The 21,648-nt window shown below is 50.6% G+C and overlaps 1 protein-coding gene across 4 annotated transcripts; it reads left to right on the forward strand.

The window, feature by feature from the left end:
• The first annotated feature begins 4,641 nt into the window (after nt 1-4,641).
• On the forward strand, nt 4,642-21,117 carry AGAP2 (ArfGAP with GTPase domain, ankyrin repeat and PH domain 2). 4 transcript variants are annotated; one of them, XM_036761631.1, is made up of 19 exons: nt 8,682-9,813; nt 12,015-12,073; nt 13,019-13,106; nt 13,293-13,378; nt 13,583-13,730; nt 14,323-14,457; nt 14,890-14,999; nt 15,313-15,471; nt 15,680-15,766; nt 15,874-15,978; nt 16,475-16,637; nt 16,872-16,988; nt 17,250-17,378; nt 18,105-18,164; nt 18,410-18,558; nt 18,923-19,013; nt 19,275-19,497; nt 19,644-19,899; nt 20,279-21,117. In XM_036761631.1, exons 1-19 carry the CDS (start codon nt 8,682-8,684, stop codon nt 20,483-20,485), a joined length of 3,504 nt encoding a protein of 1,167 aa, XP_036617526.1. In that variant the 3' UTR covers nt 20,486-21,117. The 4 variants fall into 4 exon arrangements, with proteins under 4 accessions (XP_036617529.1, XP_036617526.1, XP_036617527.1 ...); XM_036761632.1 differs by having other exon boundaries at nt 16,875-16,988; XM_036761634.1 differs by lacking the exons at nt 8,682-9,813; nt 18,105-18,164 and adding an exon at nt 4,642-4,819 and having other exon boundaries at nt 20,279-21,110.
• The last annotated feature ends 531 nt before the right edge of the window (nt 21,118-21,648 follow it).

The raw sequence follows: 21,648 nt of genomic DNA on the forward strand, positions 1-21,648 counted from the left end.
GAAGAAACTAAAAACATGTTCATCTTGGAGTAAAGAAGATACGGGAACATGGTAGCCTCTCTTCAAGTATTTGAAGTATTTGTCATGTGGGGGCGGTTAGACTTGTTCTGTTTGACTGAGGGTGGAAGCAGAGCGTTAGGTAGAAGTTCCAAAGAGTCAATTACAGCTTAATGTCAGGAACTAACAAATGGATCTCTTTGGAGGACTTTAGGGAGAACCTTGACAACCATTTGTTGTGTATGCTGTAGTGAGGAATTCCTTTCATGTATGGGTTGAACTAGCTAGACACTGATGTCCTTTTCAACTCTCAAATTCTATGATTCTAATTTCCAATCCAGTATTCTTTCCACTACAACATGCTGTACCCAGATCCTTTCTTTTCTAGCATAGGAAGTAAGTAGCCTTTGTTTTTGTATCCAGACATGTGATTTCATCAGTGTGGTTGGGAACTCTTGGTATAAAACTCCCTCTGCTGTTGCATATTTATTACTTACAGTCTTAGAGAGTTGCTTGGGACACATGAGTTAAGCACCTTAATAATGATAGTATGTATCAGAGGCAGGAATTGAGCCTAGTTTTCCCTAATTCCAAGGCCAACCCCTCTATTCATTATGTTAGGAGATGCTTCTTCTAGTACCTTTTACAAAGTTCAAAAGGAATGGGACATTAAGATAGCTGCTCCCCTGCCCCCCTCCAAACTCAAAAAACTTCCAGGTAATGTGGGTAACAAGATGGCAGACTAAACATTTTCTCCAACCTCGTGACTTCTCCAAAACAGAAATTATGTGCCAAAGATAAAGCAACTTCAGCTGTTCCCATAGCTTAGGACACCCAGAATCCAAAAGAAGGTTAAACAACAACCCCCAAACACAGGAACTGACACTCATTGACCCTGAGCTCACTCAACATCCCTCCCTCACTTCCCACACTACCAGCAGCAAGGATGGAAACCACACAGGCTTGCATCAAAACCCACCCCTATACCGCAGTCCTCTCTTTCCAATGCTGTGGAGACTCCAGCTTCAGGCTTCAAAAATTTGCTTGATGCTCAACAGCCAGCTTGGCCACATCCTTCAGGAGCAAAACCTGCTTGGGAGCTGCAACCCAGAAGTACCAGTGCTGCAAAGCTCTGAGCTGCTGGTTCTGGACCAGAGAACTGAGGAGCAGAAGCAATGAGATAGAACAGTAAGACAGGATACTACATGCACTCCACCAAGCCTGAGGGAAAGAGCACAGCATCCAGCTGGGGTCAGTTCTGACCACCCAGAAGTTAGTTGGGGTAGAGACCTAGGCTAGTGAGTAATGAATTGCCCAATGTGGGAGGAACCTGAAATGCTTTGAGATTTAGCTCCAAAGGAAACCACAGTCAGAGGGGAGGGGGTCAGAAGGTGAATGATAAGAAAAATAAGAGGCAATGAGATGGGGGCCAGAGAAATACTGAAAGTACCAAAGATTTCGGGAAGAAGAAATCTCAAACACCTTGAACATAAACAGATAAATCAACATGAAAAAAGTAACAGGAGAAGGAAATAGGGCCTCCAGATCTAGGAAATCTGTTCAGGCATCTATGAGTAAATACTACAAAATGAAGGAAAATGATATGACAATGAGAGAGAGGACCCTATGGAATGTGAGGAGAGCATGGAACCACAACATGCTGTTCCTGAGTGGTCTAAGAGAAATGAGAATTATGGGAGCAGAATTTATGGCTTGCACAGTAATGAGTAGAATAGAAAAACTTGAATCTGCAACAGCAAGCTGCACTAAAGAAACAAAAGATGAGAATACAAATACGTAGAAGTAAAGGACAGCCTAGAAGAAGAAAAGCAAAAAATAACATTAACTGAGTTCCTCCAAAGGCAACTACATACATAGACATATGTAACCATGTCTTATGTGTGTGAGGGGGGTTGAATGTACTTCTCCTTCCCAGGCTCTATCCTCTAGAGACTTTTAATGATGGTGCCACTTTTTTCCAAAAAAATTTCCTTGGATCCCAGGTGAAAATGATCTCCTCCTCATGAAAATTTTCCAAACACTTTATATCTGGACTTTCTCTTTGCACTTATATCATTTTTCCTTGTAGTAGTTATTCTATGTATGTGACTTCCCACCCCTCACCAGAACTGTAAACTCAGTGATAAGTCTGCATTCTTACATATCTTTATATGTTTGTGTGTGTGTGTATGTGTATATTATCTTTGTATATGTGTTGGGTAGCAGGTAGTTAATCAATGTTTCTTGCAAAGCAAGGAACCATATATTAGGGAATGGCTAAACAATATGTGGTACATAATAAATGTACTGAAATGTTACTATGCTATAAGTTAATGATGAATATGATGAAAACAAAAGCAGGGGAAGACACGAAATGAAAAATGAAACTAGAACTGGAGAAGCCATAGACACAGACACGTGTGCTATAAAACTATAATGACCCAAGCCTGGCTCCAAATATCTAGGAGAAAACATCTCCCTCCTCTTTTCCGAAATGGGGGTTATGGGTATAGAATGCTACAAATAATGTCAAACTTTTTTAATAAGTTGATTAGTTTTGCTGTACAACATTTTTTTCTCCTTTTTTATTCTTTTTAATTCCTCTCTTTCTGGGAAAGGGAAAGATACTTTGGGAAATGTTGGTGTAAAAACTAGCTCACTACTAATATTTTAAATAAATTTTTCTTGAATATTGTGTTGAACTAAAGGAATTCAGGTAGAACACTTGGAGGACATGAAACATTGTAGAATATTAGAACCAGAAGGAACCTTAGCATGTAACAGCCTCCTTGTTTTCTGACATCCATGGACTTGAAGTGGTTTGTCCAAAGTTATACAAGAAATAGCAAAGTTTGAGTCCAGATGTAGACTCCCATTTAGTGACATTCTTTCAACTCAACCATGCTCCCTACTTTCCCAAGGTTCACCGCTTTCCTCACCTCTCCCCTGTCTTGAATGATAAAGACGCATTCATGTAAATTCACCTTGTACTTATGCAAACAATGCACATTCATTCCCACAAAGCGCTGTGAGCATCACAGTACCCAGTGGGACCACAATAAAAATCAAGATGAAAATAGTCCCATAACACAAACACACATACCACATATGGATGTGATTGCAAGGCATCATAAGTCAAGTGATTTTTAACTTCACTATGCGTATGCACACCCAGGTAAATAAGGCCACAGTAGGGAGGCCTCTGAATAAGGACCAGTGGCAAGAGACCTAATTCATTGCATCCTGAAGTACAAAGATTCTCCTTCCATTTGTGAGTCTAAGACTTAGGCAAGACCCCCCCCCCCACCCCCCACCAGAGCTACAGGCATTTACTGCCCCAAGTCCCAAGAAAAAGAAAAAGCCTTAGTAAGAAATGGAAACTAGCCCTTTCCTATCCCACAAAGTGAGCTGCATACCTTGGGAAGACCCTGAAACAGGTGCCACTTCTGGCCAACTCACTCGAGGGATGAAGTTGATAATCATGCTTTCCCACATTCCCTTTCTAAATTCTTCAAATAGTATATAGGAGATAAGCAAGTCAAGGGAAGTTGGTTAGAAATGGAGATTAGGGAGAATGGTGGTGATCTTAGGATGATAGGTTTTAAAATTTGAACAGACCTTAAAGATCGTTTTACCCTCTTCATTTCTTCGAGCTGAATGACCACATTAGAAAATGCTTCTGATTAATTCCTTTTCCAGTCCGTCCCTCACACATTTGTCTATGTAACTCCTTCTCACACTTGGAGTTAGAGTAGAGGAAATGTTTGGGGGCATTGTTTCAAATCTGGGGTGACAGAATAGGGGAAGGATAGAAAATAAAGATCCTGTAAATGTTGAAATGACTTGAGCACATTAGGTAGAAAGACATATGCAAATGAGCAGAATGGGCTTGGTCCTGCTAGGATCATGGTCTATTTGGCCTAACTCTGGTCTATTCTGTTTCAAATCATTTCCACCATCAACTCCCAAGTCCCCTAGACTCACAGAATCTTTATTCTCAGCTGTCTTAGTTATTGTTCTCTTTCCAGAATAAGCTTCATCTGGGAAGGAGGGAGGGAAGGAAAGAAGGAAGAAAAGGAGGTGGGGAGGGAGGGATTGGAATGGCCAGGGTCAGAAGAACAGGGCCAGGTGGTGTGCAGACTAAGTATGCAAGCTTGCTAATATGAAAGATTATGAGTGTGTGTGCAAGTTTCTGAATGAATGTATCCATTATGCGAAACTGAATGTGTGAAGCTGTAAGCTGATATACAAGGCTGTAAGTGTGGAAGATTCAATGTAGGAGGCTTGTTAGTTAATGGTTGAAGACACCAACATTTCCAGACTACACCTGTGATAATTCCTGCCCTGCTTTCCCATAACCAACACCTTCTACACTAGGCATTGGCCTTCACATTGAGGCGTCTCCCTTCACCTGGTTGGGGAATCCTGTCCAGGGCTGCTTGGTGGCCTAAATGACAACACTAGAGGGGGTGTGAGGGAGGTGCAGCAGTTAGTGCTGTCTCAGACTGTGGGTTTGAAGCACGACAGCCAGGAAGTGAGACTGACAGACAAAGGAAGGGCGGGTGGAAGCCAGGAGCACGGCGCCTTCTTGGGTTGGTAACTGTGGGCATGGGTCGGGGGTCCAGAGGGAGCTGCTAGCCTGGCCAGACGGGCCTGGGCATGATGCATGCCCAGAGGCAATTGGCTACAGCTGCAGTAAAGGCAGAAGTCAGACGGCATGAGGTTGCCAAGCGGCACCTGAACCTGCTCAGAAAGTTGGCAGAGAAGGTGAATAATCCACAGCTCCGGGAAGACATCAAGACCTCACTGGACAATCTTAGAGGTGAGAGTAGATCTTGTGCCCAACTTGAGGGTATTTGAGAATCTGAGGAGGGGGGCTTTGACCTCTTCAGATTTCATGGGTGAGTTAACCACTTCCTCATCTCCTAGTACAAAAAGGGACTCTGGTGGAAGAAGTCCTGTTAAGATTGGGAGTGGAGTGAGGTTGGAAGAAGCCCCACTTGTCTCTCTGTCTCCAATAAGAAGTCACTAATGAGGTGACTTTCAGCAGTGGGAAACCACAAACAGTAGCTGCCGGGGAGGAGGCAGGAGAAGGTAGCTGTGAGTGGCCCAATCCCTTACCTAGAGAGACAGGGACAGGAAGAGGCTTGTGGTGAGAGGAATTCTGGGGCAAGATCATTTGATTCCCAGGTTCACTCCCAGTACCCATCTGCTGATCCACAGTCAGGGAGACAAATATATGTGTACATATACACACATTCTTAGATGTGCATATGATTGCAAATTTAGACATTGATACACACAGTCTTAGACATTCAGAAACACACTAGCCATAGCCATACATGCTCACCAATCTAAAGACCCCCCCTTCTTGTCTTCTGTCACTTTTCCTCAATAATTCTCTTGTTCCTGTCTCCCCACCCCTACTTCCGCTCCACCTCATTAGCACTATTACAGCAGGCAATGACAACACAGGGAGGAAGTGTTGCCATAGCAACACCATCTGCCACATCCTTCTGCCCCTTTTCACCCCCAAATCCTGTGGTAGGGGCCTAGGGTGAGAGAAAGACTTAGGCAATAGTTAAGTCACCTACACAACTCCACACCACTTCCATCAACAGAGTTTAGCCCTTTGGGCTCAAAGAACTCCAGCCTCCACATCAAAGAGCCAACGAAGAGCAGGCCAAGTTTAGGCTAGGATGGGGGTGGGGGCAGGATAGAGAGGGGAGTAAAGTGGGAAGCCAGCATGAGCTTCACCCCACCTCTAATTTACCTCATTTTTTCCTGTTCTCAATTGTCTTCCTATTCCGCTTCTAGTGTCTAGAGGAGATGAGGGTTATTGTACTCAGGATCCGTTTCCTAAGACCATCTTTCTGGAGTTTAATTTACAGAAAATGGGGGAAAAGTTGAAGGAAAATCTACCACCCCCATGTTTCCCACTGAGTAATTGCTTTTTCCATCGTTACTGTCCCTGTGTAGTGATGCTACTGCTGATGTTTCCCCTCCACCCTCCACATTTCCATGGAGCCACAGTTGGTGGCATTCCAGTGACAGGCTTAGGGGCTTCAGGTTAGAGTGATGAGAGTAGGTATATCCCCCAGGGACATTCTGGACTCTCCGCCTGGTAAGAACTGGTATGCCTAGTCAAGACATTAAGCTCTGCCTCCTACAGCAGAGAAGGGAGGGGTTTTGAGTATATTGTTATGGTAATAAACAGGTTCTGCGTAAGAGAAAGAAGGAAAGCATCTCTTAGGAGGCTCCCTTCTCTGAAATTACCCGGCGACCTCCAGAACTGGGGTGTGACAATCCCTTAGAGATAGTTGTATCTATTATACAGAAGGAGAAACTGAGGACCAGGGATAGGAAAACAGAACAGAGGTGACAACTTTCCTACCCCATTCCCTACAGAGATAACTACAGAAAGACCCAGGTGTTCAGGCGCCCATGTCCAGGAGAGGGCGACATCTCGGTTTCTCTAAGTCCTTTTGTAAAGATGGGGGGAGCCGACCCCTAGGTTGGGCGCTGAGGGAGGTCGGGTACAAGAGTAGCTCAGAGAACAAATTCCCCCCCCCACCTGATCCCCGTTTAGTTCCCAACCCGGGCCCCGCTCGCCGATGGCTCCTGCCTCCAAGAGCCGCCCACGGCAACTCTTATTATAGCCCGCGTCAGGGGGAGGGAGAGAAAGGAAAGGAAAATGGGGAGAATGTTTGGTTCTCAGGGTTCGGAGGAGGGGTCTGGAGAGTCTACGTCCAGTCCCTGCTCCACCTCGCCCCAAGGCTAGTGCCTTTTCCCCTTATTCCGAGGCGCCGGCACGATAAAGAGACGCCGGGGTTACCCACCTGTATCCTCTTCTAGGAAAGATATGAATCCCCTGATTTAGGGTACCAGGAGATAGACCCTTCCCTCTACCCTACCCCCATTCGACTGCCCTTCCAAAAAAGTCAACAAACCTAAGGAAAATGGGAACCCGGGAGTTCTCAGCTCCCACTCCCTCGGTGAACCGCCATCTGTCTGACAAACACACCGCTATACACTCCTACATTGTTGGGGAGCAGTACTGAGGTGGGGCTTCCCTCACCCCAACTTTTTCCTCAACAAACTGTTCTTTCTCTTTCTCCAGAGGCCCCCTTTGGCTCCTCTGCCTTCCACTGATCCCTCTTCCCTCATTATTCCCGCTGTTTCCCGGGTACTTTCGGAGCCATGGTTGCCATGGATACAGGATGCATTTTTGTGAGAGTGGAGGGGTGTAAAGCCACAGATTTACACCCTCCTCTCCTCCCGGGAGTCTTTGATTCACTGGAGTCCTGGTGTCCCCTCTCCGCCGCCCCCTGCCTTCCGCCAAACAACTTGGTGCCCTGTTCAGTCTCCTCGGGGGAGCGGGGAACTCGGAATGCCAAAATCACTCCAGGACGGGCATTGGGCGGTCGTAGCCTACCTGGCGGGGGTGAAAGGGGATGGGGGCTCAGCGTAGGAATAGGTCCCATACATGCTCTTTAGTGAGGGAGGGTAGCCGAAGTCCTAATCCGGCTCGAGGTGAGGCTCTCTTAGGAGAGCAGGGTCTAGAAGCTTTCGAATTACTTTCTTCAAAGAACCCCCCCAGAATTGTCAAATTAGCAGAATTGGTGCTTCCCCCGTTTGTAGTTACTGCCCTTCCACCTACATTCATGAACCCTTTTTATCATGTCCAGCTGCTCTAGAGAAGGGGGAAAAGAGGGGGGCAATGATTTAGTCTGTTTAAATCCAGTCCGGGATTTGGGATGGAAATCCAGTCCGGGATTTAGGAGGGAAATCCAGTTCTGGATTTCACATCGTCCATTTAGACAGCCGGGCTGGTGTGTGTGTATGTGTGTGTGGTGGGGAGGTGGGGGGGGGAGATTTGGTTGAGAGGGGGGGGCGGCAGGGGGCCGCCTCCTCCTCAGTGTGAGGGGAGCGCCCGGATACATCGCGCATCCGGACCGAGCCGAGTCCCGGTGAACCCCCGCGAACCCCCGGACCCTTGCCTAGACCCCAAACCCCTCCCTCCCCCAGACCCTCCGGCCCCCATCATCCTCCTGCATCCTTCTGCATCCCCCCCACCGCCTTCTCATTACATCTCCATCCTGCATCCTATCCTTCCTGCGCCCCCGCGAATCCTCCGCATTTCCCTCACCCCTTGCATCCCCTTCTTCTGGACCCCACCCCCAGTCTCTCTCCTCTGCTCTCCATCCTCCACCCTTCTTCCCCTAAGCACACCCCCAACCCGCCAAACCTCATCGCCCCCGCACTCCATCTCTTCGGCCTCCCTCCTTCCCTGGCATTCCTGGTTCCCCCACATCGTCTGTTTGCCCTGTCTCCCCCCTCCTACTCCCTCAAGCCTCCCCCTTCAAGACCCCCTCTCTGCTTCCCCTCACGCGTTGGGGGATGTGAGGTTACGCCCTCGCCTCCTGAGAGCCGCACTAAAGGTCCCGGGCCTCGGAAAGGGTTGGGGGTGCAGGGTGGGGGGCATGGAGAGGAGGAGCCCTGTGTGATGGGAGGGGGGCGCTCTCGGAATAGGCGGAGGCGGCGGGGACCTAGGAGCCTGGGCGGGGGTTGAGCAGGGGACTGAGTCCAGCGACAAGCACGCAGAGCTACCCCATGGCCGGGCCTCCCTGAGCCAATTTGGGGGAAGCCCCCTCCCCACCCCAGCCCGGGGGTTTCGGGGCCCCATGAGCCGGGGTGCGGGCGCGCTTCAGCGCCGCACAACGACCTACCTCATCTCGCTGACCCTGGTCAAGCTTGAGTCTGTGCCTCCACCGCCTCCTTCACCATCAGGGGCTGGGGCCCCGATAGTCAGGGCACCAGAGGGGGGAGAACCTGGAAGCCCTCGGGGCGCAGATGAGGCCGGCAAGAAGCGGCAGGAACGTCTCTTCCACCGGCAAGATGCGCTGTGGATCAGCACCAGTAGCGCGGGGGCAGGGACGGAGACCCTTTCCCTGTCCCCTGCTCCAGCTAGCCCAGCCTGTCCAGTCTCCCCTGCTCCAGGTCGCCGCCTCTCCCTTTGGGCCGCCCCTCCTGTACCCCCGCTTTCCGGGGGACTGAGCCCGGACCCCAAACCTGGAGGGGGCTCCACTTCTTCCCGGCGCCCACTACTCAGCAGCCCAAGCTGGGGGGGACCGGAGCCAGAGAGCCGGGGTGGGGGATGCGTCCCAGGCTCCTCTTCTCCCCACCCCGGCACCGGCAACCGTCGACTCAAGGTGGCGCCCCCCCCACCTGCCCCCAAGCCTTGTAAGACGGTAACTACGAGTGGAGGCAAAGCTGGAGGGGGAAAGACCGCAGGGAGTCGCCTATCATGGCCGGAGAGCGAGGGCAAGCCGCGGATCAAGGGGTCAAAGAGCAGTGCTGGGGCCGGAGCCCCATCCGGTGTTGGGACTGGCGTCGGAGCAGGTGTTGCAGCCGGACAAGGGGCTGGAGCCCGAGGAAAGTTGTCCCCACGAAAAGGCAAGAGTAAGACGCTGGATAACAGTGACTTGCACCCTGGCCAACCCACTGGCTCTCCTCCTCCTCAAGCGGCCCCGGCAACTCCAGCTGCCTCTCCAGCAGCCTCTGCCACCTCCCCTGGGCTTCCCCCGGGGCCTGCACCTCCTATCACTCTGGAGCCGCCTGCTCCCGGGCTGAAACGGGGCCGGGAGGGGGGTCGTGCCTCCACCCGCGACCGTAAGATGCTCAAATTCATCAGTGGCATCTTCACCAAGAGTACCGGGGGACCCCCAGGCCCGGGGCCATCTCCTGCACCCCCAGGCCTCACCTCCAGCAGCGGGTCCCGTGAGCTGCTGGCTGTAGAGCTTCGTGCCTCCCCGAGTGAGTAAGGCCAAGGAAAGCCAAGGGGGAGGGGAATAATTGCACTGAAGGCCTGAAGGGTGTCAGGGCTAGGATCTCAGTGTAGAAGCTTTGTAACCCTGAAAGACATATATAAATGTCAGTTATTTTTATTCTAACTTTCCAATACAACCTGTAAGAGAAGCTAGAATGGGAGTGTAGGCCTGAAGGAAAGAGACTGGACTTTAGGGGCATCTGGGCTCCTGCTTACCACCTGATGACCTCTCTGTGTTTGACCATATGTGGAAGGATGCAACAGGACTAACTGGGTGTCCTCTGAAGACTAGGGGCAATGGGAGAGGGAGCTTGAGTAAGGGGGAGTGGCCAGCTTCTGTGTCTGGCTGCAGGTCCTAGGGAGAGTGAATCAAGCCTGCTGGGAAAATGTGTCCTTGGTCGGGGTGACAACTGGCAGTCATTTGCAGATTCCCCCAGGAAGCCAGGCATCCCTGATTCCAGCTTTTGCCTGGTACTTAGGATAAAGAAGTGAGACCACATGTGTTATTTTTGAACCCCTCCAAAGGGAATTTGGTGGAAGATGAGGAAGAGGAGAACTGGGAGGAGGTCTGTGATCCTGTGTACTTGGTGCCAGCAGGCTCCACAGCTAGTTTGCAGGCAGCCACTCGCCTGTGAAGGTCCTCCTGGGGAGGGTAGCAGGCGAGTGAGATGGCAGGGATTTTGTCTTTTGCTCAATGTCCTGGAAGCAGAAGGAGGAGTGGAGGGGAAGTGTGTGGGCTGAAACTACTGGATATTTAACTGCAAAACTGTAGGGGGTAGAGAGCTGGAGATGGGGGTGGGATATGATGGGGGAGGGAGCCTTGCTTCCCACTTACCCTCCCCCTTCCCACACAGAGTCAAGTTCAGATCAGCTGGGGTCCTGACTCAGTGAGTCAGGAGTCATGGGGAACTGCACAGAAGTTCATGCTCTGGTTGTATTTGTTGTGTTTTTAGCTTTGGCTTTATTGGACATGAGATGTAGGGGAGGGGTGGAGTGGGTCTGTTCCCTCTCCTGGGAGGCTGTTGGGGAGCGGGGGTGGTGGCCCGGAGTTTGGCTCTGGAGCTGTCAGGAGCAGATGGCTTCAGATCCGTTTGCTCCCACTGCAGCTGCTCCACCCTGGGAACGTCCGGGCCTCCAGTGTCAGGCTGTCAGACACAGGGGACCAGGTGGACTGGAACTAGACAGGAGCAAGGGATTTGAGGGGACAGGGATGGAAGAAGCTTCCTAAAGGCCTTTTCCTACAGCACCTTGCTATAGCTCACAACTGGAAAGGCTTGATGCTCCCTGTTCCCCCTGAACTTCCCTTCCCCAATTTGTTATTGGGTTTCTGACCTGCCCAAACCCTAGGGGGATGAGAAAGAAGGCAAATTTTAGGAGGGTGATGCTCCCCGCACACCCCTGAACTTCCTCTCTCCCATTTGCTACTGAGGTTCTGACCTGGCCAAACCCTAAAGGGATGGGAAAGTGGATGAATTTTTAAAGGGCCTTGGTTCTTTCAGTTAAGTTTGGGAAGTGTGGCATGAATCTACTACCTGGTGTCTGACCTGCGCATGTGACCTTGAAAAGGGGAGGGATTTTAATCATCCTCATTACTACCATTGCAAGCCTCAGTTTCCCTTCTCTGGGAAATGGAGGTTGAGAGGTTCTCCCATTCCTCCTTGGCTTCCATCTTCTACTCAATCCCTACACCTAACCTCAGGCTCTGTCTTCCCTTGGAATCAACCCCATCCCCTCACATTGTAAACCTGGACTCTCCTGGCCTTCCTCTTAGAGAAGAGGCTATCCTGCCCTTAGCAGGCACCAGTTCTTCTCGGCTGGGATGTGGGGGGACACGCAGTTGGGGATGTGCTTTAAGGGAGATGCCAATGTGAAGTATTTTTGTCTCTCTGGTTCTGTTGCTAAGCAACCTCTGAGCGGCAGCAACAGCTGTGGGGAAAGCAAACTTGATGGGGGCGGAGTGTGGACCACTGTCTTAGCATCTTATTCCCTAGCTTTTTTAACTCAAGGGAAGTGACCCATCCGTAAGGGGGGGTGTTGGGGGGAGGAGTGGGAAGGCAGAAAGGTATGGAAGTTTGCCTGAATGTGTGTGTGTGTTGATGAAATGCTCACTCTTTCATTTCCATGTGGGCTTTTTCCATCAGGTCTGGAAGGCCAGAACTAAACTTCTCCTATCCCTCTCTTCTTTCAGAAGCTGTGGTTAATAGCCAGGAATGGACTTTGAGCCGATCCATCCCTGAACTTCGTTTGGTATGTGAGCCAGCATCGTTGACTATAGGAAAGTGCCTTCCAAGTTATGCTCTCTCTCCCATTGTATTCTCAGCCAGCCCCTCTCCTCTCTTTCTATGAAGATGAGGAATAGCAGACTGTGATTCTTCAGAATCTCTCCCTTCATAGCCCTATATTCTGTCATTCCATATCACCTCATCTTTTTCTTCTCCTGCCTAGCAGTCCCCAATCAGCTTCTCTTCCTGTTCTTCCTATGCTTTTCTCCTCCCACCTCAAAGACTCTCCTCATGTTAGTATCTCCTCAGCCTTTTCCTTAAATAAGGTCTTCTATAGTCCAGAACTTGAAACTTGAAACAGCATTTGAGAGTGGTTTGAGAGTAGTTATCTCTTGCTCTCTGTCCCCTTGAAAGAATTAGAGACTCCATTTTATTGGTGTTTCTTTATGTGAGGTCCACTTTGATCCTTTTTTGCTTCTAGAATCACAGAATCTCAGAACTGGAAGGGCTCTTATCTAGTTCAGGCCATATCCAAATAGGAGTCCCCTCTACAACACTCCCACTAGAGAATCATGCCACATTCAAGTTGGAAAGGAGCTTAGACACAACCTTGTCCAATAAACTCATTCTACAGATGAAGAAACTGAGGTCCAGAGAGATGAAGTAATTTGCTCAATATCATATAGCTACCAAGTGATGGAGCCAGGGCTCACACTCAGGCCTTTTGACTCCAAGTTCAGTGTCCAGCGGTCCTTCCGTTACATCATGCTGCTCTCTGAGTTCTCCCCATGCCTTCTCCCAGGCTCTCATCCAGTCTGCACATTATGCCTCCTTGGATGACTGGCTATTTGCCAATCATTTCAGCTTCAATGAGGGTGACATTCCCTATCATTCCAGATCTCAAGACTGTCTTCTTAATCTGTTTGGTCTTTGTTTCACCCGTGACTTCAGATCACTTCCTTGTTCACAGGGTGTACTGGGTGATGCCCGGAGTGGGAAGTCATCGCTCATTCACAGATTCCTAACTGGTTCTTACCAGGTGCTAGAGAAGACAGAGAGTGAGTCCTTGGAAATTGAAAGGGATTGGGTGGGGGGTGGGAGTCGATAAATCTTTGAATCAAGGGCCAAACTATGGGACCTTCCCCACTACCATGATAACTTAGGTATATACAAAGTGGTGTGTGTGCGCTCGCACGCGTGCGCACATGCTCTACAACCGTTTCCCTCCCGATAATCTTGGACAGGTGAGCAGCATAAGAAGGAGATGTTGGTAGATGGACAAAGTCACCTACTGCTGATCCGAGAGGAAGCAGGAACACCAGATGCCAAGGTGAATGGGAAAGGGAAAGCAGAGAGGAAACTGGGTAGTGGTCAGACTTCTGGGGAAGCAAAGCTGGCGGGGAGTTTTGGGGGTTGGGGAGGGATCTTTTTTTCTTGCTTCAGCCCTTCCCAATTCTCACACTTGGTAGTCTTGAGAATTATAAGGAAGGATTCCTCTTTCTGTCTGCTCCCTCATTTGTCTCTCCTCCTCTAGTTCTCAGGCTGGGCAGATGCTGTCATTTTTGTCTTCAGCCTGGAGGATGAGAACAGTTTCCAGGCTGTGAGTCGTCTCCATGTGCAGCTAAACTCCCTTCGTGGGGAGAGCCGGGGGGGTCTCGCCCTAGCACTGGTGGGGACACAAGGTAAGGAGATACTGGGGAAAAGGCAGGCCTGGAGGGGAAGAACAGAGGAATCCTAAGTAGTTGCTCGATATAGAGAGATGCGTAGCCAGAAGAAAAAACTTAGGAGAAACATGTAGATGTCTTCAAGTATTTAAAGGGCTGTCATATAGAAGAGATGTTAGGCTCACTCTGCTTGGCTCTAGAGGACAGAACTGAGAGCAATGAGAGAAAGTAGCAGGAAGGCAGAATTCAGCTCAGTAGAAAGAAAAACTTCCTAATATTTAGAGTCGTCCAAATAGGAACTGAGCTGCCCCAGGAGTCAGTGGGTTCACCATCGTTAAAGTAGAAGTCTAGAGGACCACTTGTTGGGACCACTGGAGAGGGGATTTCTGTTCAAGTCAAGGTAGGACTACATGACCTTAGCTCCTTTCTGACTCTAAGATTTGGTGGTTCTGTGAAAGTGAGCCAGAGCAGGATAGAACAATGGTGATATCATCTTTCTCTGAATAAGTTCCCCATTTCAGTTCCCTAGCCTTTAGGGGACAGAAAGCAGTAAGGAAGAGTGAAAGTGGGAATGTATGTTTTTGCTCATTCACCTTTCTCTCCACACCAGACAGGATTAGTGCTTCCTCCCCCCGGGTTGTGGGGGATGCCCGAGCCCGAGCTCTATGTGGGGAAATGAAGCGATGCAGCTACTATGAGACCTGTGCCACCTATGGGCTCAATGTGGACAGGGTCTTCCAGGAGGGTGAGAAAGATACATGGGAACGTTGAGGGGGAATGAGTGCATGGATAAGATCCTTGAAGATGTGGGAGTGAGGAAAGAGTGAAGAAGTGAGTGACAATGAAAAGGGGAGATTGAAGGGAATGTAGAAGACTAAGAAAGGATCTAGTTTAATGTAGAAGGGCAGAGGGGGCTTGGGGAAGTTGATGGGGCTAATATGAGTACAAGGATAGAATGTGTATTGATGAGTGAAGAGTTAGGACGTCAGTATGGGTTTGGTTTTGTGTTTTTACCAGGTCCAAGGTGTGTGTGTGTGTGTGTGTGTGTGTGCGCGCGCGTGTGTGTGTGTGTGTGTGTGTGTGTGTGTGTGTGTGTGTATGCCTGATAATGTGAGGAGGCATTGTAGATAAGAGAAAGTATCAGTCCCTATCATGCTTTCCCCCCCACCTCCTACAGTGGCCCAGAAGGTTGTGACCTTGCGAAAACAGCAGCAGCTCCTGGCTGCCTGTAAGTCCCTGCCCAGCTCCCCCAGCCACTCAGCTGCCTCTACCCCTGTGGCAGGGCAGGTAAGAGAGTCTGGTTGGGGAAAGTGAGGAGGGACAGGAGAAGGGAGGCTGTGAGATGCTGAGTTGGGTTTAAGGATAGAGATGCTGGAGGACATATAAGGGGTGGGTGGGACTTCAGAAATGGTGAGGAGGGGGTGAAAGTGATGTTAACACTAGTAATGTCCCTGTTCTCCCAGGTAAAATTCCCAGAGTCAGTTGCGCGCGCGCGCGCGCACACGCGCACACACACACACACACACACACACACACACACACATATGGATTTGAGGGAATTCAAGATATTCTTCTTTTGACTCAAATATCTTCTCCCCAGGCCAGTAATGGGGGGCACACCAGTGACTACTCATCATCCCTTCCTTCCTCACCCAATGTTGGTCATCGGGAGCTACGGGCTGAAGCAGCTGCTGTGGCTGGCCTGAGCACGCCAGGGTCTTTGCACCGAGCAGCCAAACGTCGGACAAGTCTTTTTGCAGTAATGCATACACTGATAAAAACCTTCCCTACACTAACAGCCACTCCATTAGTGTCTCCCTTCCCTATTCCACCAATTCCTTTAGGCCACCAGTCTTTTTGACCTCTCTTTCTCAGTTCATTCACTCCCTGTATCCCTTTCCTCCTCTCTCCTCCTGATATCTGCCACTTTGTCCCCAATCTACTCTAATAACAGTAAACCATTCCAGAATCGAAGGGGTAGCGACTCTGAAAAGCGGAGCCTGGACAGCCGAGGGGAGACAGCAGGAAGCGGCAGGGCAATCCCGATCAAGCAGGTGGGAAGATTAGGAAGAATCCTGTGACTGAGGCTAGGGGAAAACACCTTGCCCACACTAGGTTTCACCTTAACTTTTCCTCCCGCCCATCTTCATTCCCACCCCAGAGTTTCCTGCTGAAACGAAGTGGAAATTCACTGAACAAGGAATGGAAGAAAAAATATGTCACACTATCAAGCAATGGCTTCCTACTGTACCACCCCAGCATTAATGTGAGTGCCCCCCCAACTCTTCGGTGATGATTCCTCCCCCACAATTCCTAAGCATTACCTGGATAATCTCAGTCAATTGCTAGTTACCTCCTGGAAAATCTCCCCTTACCAGACCCCATGGTTTTCATTAGCCCCTGCTCCATCCCCCAACCAATCTCCACTGTGTATTATAGAAGTGCTGGTGTTTGATGGAAAGAACTGAGGACTTGCAGTCAGTGAAAATCTGGCTTCAAATCCCATTTCTGACATGGAGATCACTTCAACTCTGAGCCTTAGTTTCTTTATTCATAAAATGGGATAACTGCAGTATCTACCCTTCATGGGGTTTGGGGAAAATCAAATGAAGTAATGTATATAAAAATGTTTTTCAACCTTTCAAGTGCTAATTAAATGTCAGATTATCATTATTTAGATGCTTTCCAGAAACTTGAAGATTTACAGTGATGCAGACATTTTCTCTTACCACTAACCATGTAGGAATCCTTCTGTCTCTCAGGATTACATCCACAGCACGCATGGAAAGGAGATGGATTTGCTTCGGACAACGGTAAAGGTACCAGGCAAGCGACCTCCTCGGGCCATCTCAGCCTTTGGCCCCTCTGCCAGCATCAATGGGCTTGTCAAGGATATGAGCACTGTCCAGATGGCTGAAGGAACTGGTGAGGGGGTAGGGTCAGGGGGAAAGGGGCAAGGGGAGACCATTGGAAGTGGTCAGTAAGGAGATAAGGTAGGGAACGAGTGAGGGATAGATGAAGGGATGGGAGCAGGAGGCAGGTGAATGTGGAGATGATGGCAGGGGGAGGGGTGAGAAGGGGATGTGGTAAAAGCAGGAAGCACAGAGCAGAAAGATGAAGGAATCATAATGAAGATTTCCCTTTCTTCCCTCCCATTAGCAGACATTCCCACTCCCACCCCTACTCCCAGCCCTAGTTCCCTGCAGCCACCCCAGGACCAGACATCAAAGCATCTATTGAAGCCAGACCGGAACCTGGCCCGAGCTCTCAGTACTGGTCAGTTTTGTGTCTTCCCAAAACTAAATGCTCATTTCTGGCCAAAAAGGGGGTGGAAATGGAGGTTGGTATAGTGGAGCATCTTGAGAAGAGAAAGATTATATTCATATATATATATATATATATATATATATATATATATGGAAAAGAAGAGATAAGTGGGAGGAGGGAATCCCCCCCAGGGAAAAGGATTTTTTTTTCTTTATGAAGAGGGCAAAGCTGACTCTGGGAAAACTGAGTCAACTGTGCATCCTCCCAAAGACTGTACACCATCTGGAGACTTAAGCCCCCTGAGTAGGGATCCTCCTCCTTCTCCCATGGTGAAGAAACAGAGGCGGAAAAAATTGACCACACCATCAAAGACAGAAGGCTCTGCTGGGCAGGCTGAAGGTAAGGCCATGGCAAGGCAGCCTTATTTTTTACCCCCACCTGAAGCCCTGACTTGGAGGTCCTGGGATGGTGCAGAAAAAGAGCCTAACTTGCGTTCTTTTGCATATTTTTATGTCAACTGTGAACATTTTTATTAAAAGAAAAATGGGCATCCCTCAGTCCCTGCCCTTCTCCCTAGTGAACCCACAGCTCCTGCCCCTTTCTCTCCAAATGACCCCCATCTTTCTCTCCCCAGCCCTCCAACCTCAGTCCCTCTCTTCCCAAAGTTCACTGAGATCTGAACCCTTCCTTCCTGTTCCCCTTAGTATCTGCTCCTCTTAATTCATCACCTCACACTCCCCCACACACACCTTGCTCTCAGCCCCTGTTGCTCAGGGCCTGGATTCCAGATCTCCCTACTTTCACTGCTCTCTGCTTCTGCTCCACTCTGCTCTGGGGCCACTGACCTTTAGTTCTGCTTTCTCTCCCTATCTGTCTGTCTCTATTTTTCCCACTGCCTTTGTTTCCCCTCTCCTCTCCTCTCTTCTCTCTTTTTCTTTCTTCTCCTACTCTTTGCTACTCCTATTCTCTCTGTGTATCTCTGTCTCTCTCCTGTGTCTCTATCACTCTGTATTTCTGTCTCTCCCTCCATCCTCTCTTTCCTCTGTTTCTCTACCATCTGTCTCCTTTTCTCTATCTCTTCTTTCTCTATTTCTCTTGTCTGTCTCCTTCGCTTCGGGAAACCAGCCAAGCGCAAAATGTGGAAACTAAAATCCTTTGGTAGTTTAAGAAATATTTATAAAGCAGGTAATAAAGTGGGGAAATTGGGAAGGGCACTCAGCCGGGATGCAGGGGTTGGGGTGCACCTGCTTCCCCTGCATGTGTGTGGGCTTCCTGCTCCCCCATTCTTCTTTCCCTCTCCCATACTGCTCCAACCCCACCCTGCAGGGGCCCTGGGATGGCGGTCTGGGGAGGCGGGGAGAGGGTTTGGGGAAAATAGTGTGTTAGAGTTCTATCGTCCTGTTCTACCTCCCCTCCCCACGCCCCCTCAGAGGAGAATTTCGAGTTCCTGATTGTATCAAGTACGGGACAGACCTGGCACTTTGAAGCTGCGAGCTTCGAAGAGCGAGACTCCTGGGTTCAGGCCATCGAGAGCCAAATATTGGCCAGTCTGCAATGCTGCGAGAGCAGCAAGGTCAAGGTGAGGACTGAAGGGGGTAGGTAAAGTAGAGGAGTCAGTGTTTGGGGAAAGGGACTTTAATCGTGGTTTGGATTTTGAGGAACATAGATCACAGAAAGAGCTATTGAGCAAAGTACTTTGGATTTGTGGTCAGAAAATCCAGACTCCGATGTGCACTCTTGCCTCTTAGAGTTGCATAAACTTGGATGTCGCTTAAAACTTAAATCTGTTTGCTCTTCTGTAAAACACTGAGGCTAGACTAAATGACCTCGGAAGGTCCCTCCTTGCTCTAAATATGTACTATGACAGAACCCCTCCAGCCTCGTGTTTCCAGGGGATTGCCCGCAAGGACCACTGCTAACCCCAGGTTTCCTTCTCCCCTTAGCTACGCACTGACAGTCAGAGCGAGGCTGTGGCCATCCAGGCGATTAGGAACGCAAAGGGAAACTCGCTGTGTGTGGACTGCGGAGCTCCCAGTGAGTGAGGGCAGAACAGATGAGTGGAGATGGGGGGCGGGATGGCTCAGATCGGGCGTTTGGCTGGCGGTGTGTACATTGATGTAGGGAGACAAACGGACCTTGAAGAGGAATGGGGCCAGGGTTCCGGAAAGAACAGAGAGGGGAAAGATAATCCCCCCGAAGTGGGGTAGAAAGGGACTGAGGAAGTATGGGGTTGGGAGGAGGGTATATCTGACCAGCGAGTGTGAAAATGACCCATTTTTTCTGTCCTACCCCCAGACCCTACCTGGGCAAGTCTGAACCTGGGGGCGCTAATCTGCATTGAGTGCTCAGGAATCCATCGAAACTTGGGCACTCACCTGTCGCGTGTTCGATCCCTGGACTTGGATGACTGGCCGCGGGAGCTGACCCTGGTGCTGACGGCTATTGGCAACGAGACGGCCAATCTCATATGGGAGAGCGACACTCGAGGCCGAGCCAAGCCCACGAGGGAATCCTCCAGGTGCGAGGAGTCAGGGAGAAGAGAGGTGGGAGAAGCGGTGGGTAATAGATGAAGTGGTTTGAAAAAGGGGAAGGCAATCTCTGAGGACGGAGGGGACCCTCTTATTGCCCTCTGCCCCACTTCCCTCTACCTTCACGTCTTCTCAGAGAGGAGCGAGAGTCGTGGATCCGGGCCAAGTATGAGCAGCTGCTGTTCCTAGCACCACTGGGAGGTCCGGAAGAGTCCCTGGGCCGCCGCCTCTGGGCCGCAGTGCAGGCTCAGGATGTTGCTGGGGTGTTGTTGCTCCTGGCCCACGCGCGGCACGGGCCGCTGGACAACGATGTAGGAGACTCGCAGCTCCGTTCCCCTCTACATCTCGCGGCAGAGCTCGCCCATGTGGTCATCACACAGCTGCTAGTTTGGGTACGTGGAAGGGGGAAAAGATCAAGAGGCCTTCTTAGATGATCGAGGAGTGTCAAAGGAGACTGCTTGGAATGTCGAGCATCACCAAGAGCAGAAATGCGAGACATCGTCCGGTTTTCCAGTCTGTCTCTTCTATGGCTTCTTTACAACTAGAATCAGACTGGGGGTGGGCGAGATAGGAGGCTAGGCTTTGCTGGGAAGAGGAGGGAGGACTTCCGAGACATAACGCGTCATCCTGAAAGCCTTTTTAATGTATCTGTTTCACAGATACGCTAACCAGGGTTTTCACAATTGTTTCTATTTCATTATGGGTGGTTGCTTTTTTGCCCCTCTTCCAAAACCTCAGAAGGAACTCTTGACTGTCTCCTCTTCTTTCCAGTACGGCGCCGACGTCTCTGCTCGTGATGCTCAGGGCCGCACCGCATTGTTCTACGCTCGGCGAGCTGGGAGCCAGCTCTGTGCGGACATCCTGCTGCAGCACGGCTGCCCCGGGGAAGGAGGCAGTGGGGCCACCACTCCTAGTCCCCGCCGGAGGAGCAGCGCCGCGAGCTTGGGCCGCGCCGATGCTCCGGTCGCGCTGGTATAGCGGCACCACGCGGACAGACACACTCACACTTCCCTACAACCTGCCCCAACATCTGTGCTCCGAGACGGGACCCTACAGCCCCCACCCACACCCCACGCCACCACCACAACCAACCAGGCACGGACACCCTCCTTGTGGACTGTTGGACACAGATTCCCTCCTCCCTTCTCCACGAGCACGTTTCCCACCACGCACACACAGCGGACACTGAACCCTAACTCCCCACAGCACCGTCTCTTTCCCTTACCTGTTCCCTCCCAACCTTCCCCTCTCCAAGGGACACAGACTTCCGCACTCTCCCTAGCCGAGGCATGGAGACCCTTTTGTGCGCATTAACCGCCCCGGTTCCCCAGCCGTACACACCCGATTTTTCTCTCTCCACCTCGGGAACTCACCGCGTTCCTTCAAGCGTTTGGGAAGGGAGATTGACCCTTGCTACTTTAACACTGGGCTCTTGGACCTACCCTCTACTGGCTCCTGGGAAAGGGGAAAAAAAGAAGTTTGCCCTTCAGATCCAGGATGACTCACGCTTCCTCCCCGTCCCCATTCGTTGGACAGTTCGGCCCCCAGAGCCCAATGCCCAGGCTGGCTCCTGGGGAGAGGGGAAGGTATCAAGGTGTTGGGGGGAGGGGGGGGCGCTGGTCATGGGAGCTAAGGGCAGTTCTGGGGGATAGAAGGCTTGTTCATGGGCCCCTCCCACTCCCTCCACACCTGATTTCACTGCCCAAAAACAAGGGAAGTGGGCAGCGAGGGGCAGGACCCCGGCTACCCATGGGGGTGGGGACCCCAACCCTTTCCGTGAAAGGGACCAATGGGAGGGAGGCTAAAATAAAGACCCCTCCCTACACACCCACAGCCACACTCACATCCACCCACGGATGGACTGGGGCTGGGGAGCCAGAAGCCTGGCTTCCTCTCTCCACAATAGCTAGAGAAGGGTGATGAATGAGATGGGGGCTCTTGGAACTGGGGAGGAAATTGTAATTTATTGCTTTGTGCCCCCTTGGGAGAGGGGGCTGGGGAGGGGGGAGGGGTGGAACGTGGGGAGGGGGGTGGGCTAAGGGAAACCTGGGGGGGTGGGGGGGTGCTCTTGGGTTGTGAGTGTCTGTGACTGTGACTGCCTAACTGTGACTGTCCAGATCCCGTGGTGTCCTGAGCCAGAG

This window comes from Trichosurus vulpecula, chromosome 5, assembly GCF_011100635.1.
Source record: "Trichosurus vulpecula isolate mTriVul1 chromosome 5, mTriVul1.pri, whole genome shotgun sequence".
NCBI lineage: Eukaryota > Metazoa > Chordata > Mammalia > Diprotodontia > Phalangeridae > Trichosurus > Trichosurus vulpecula.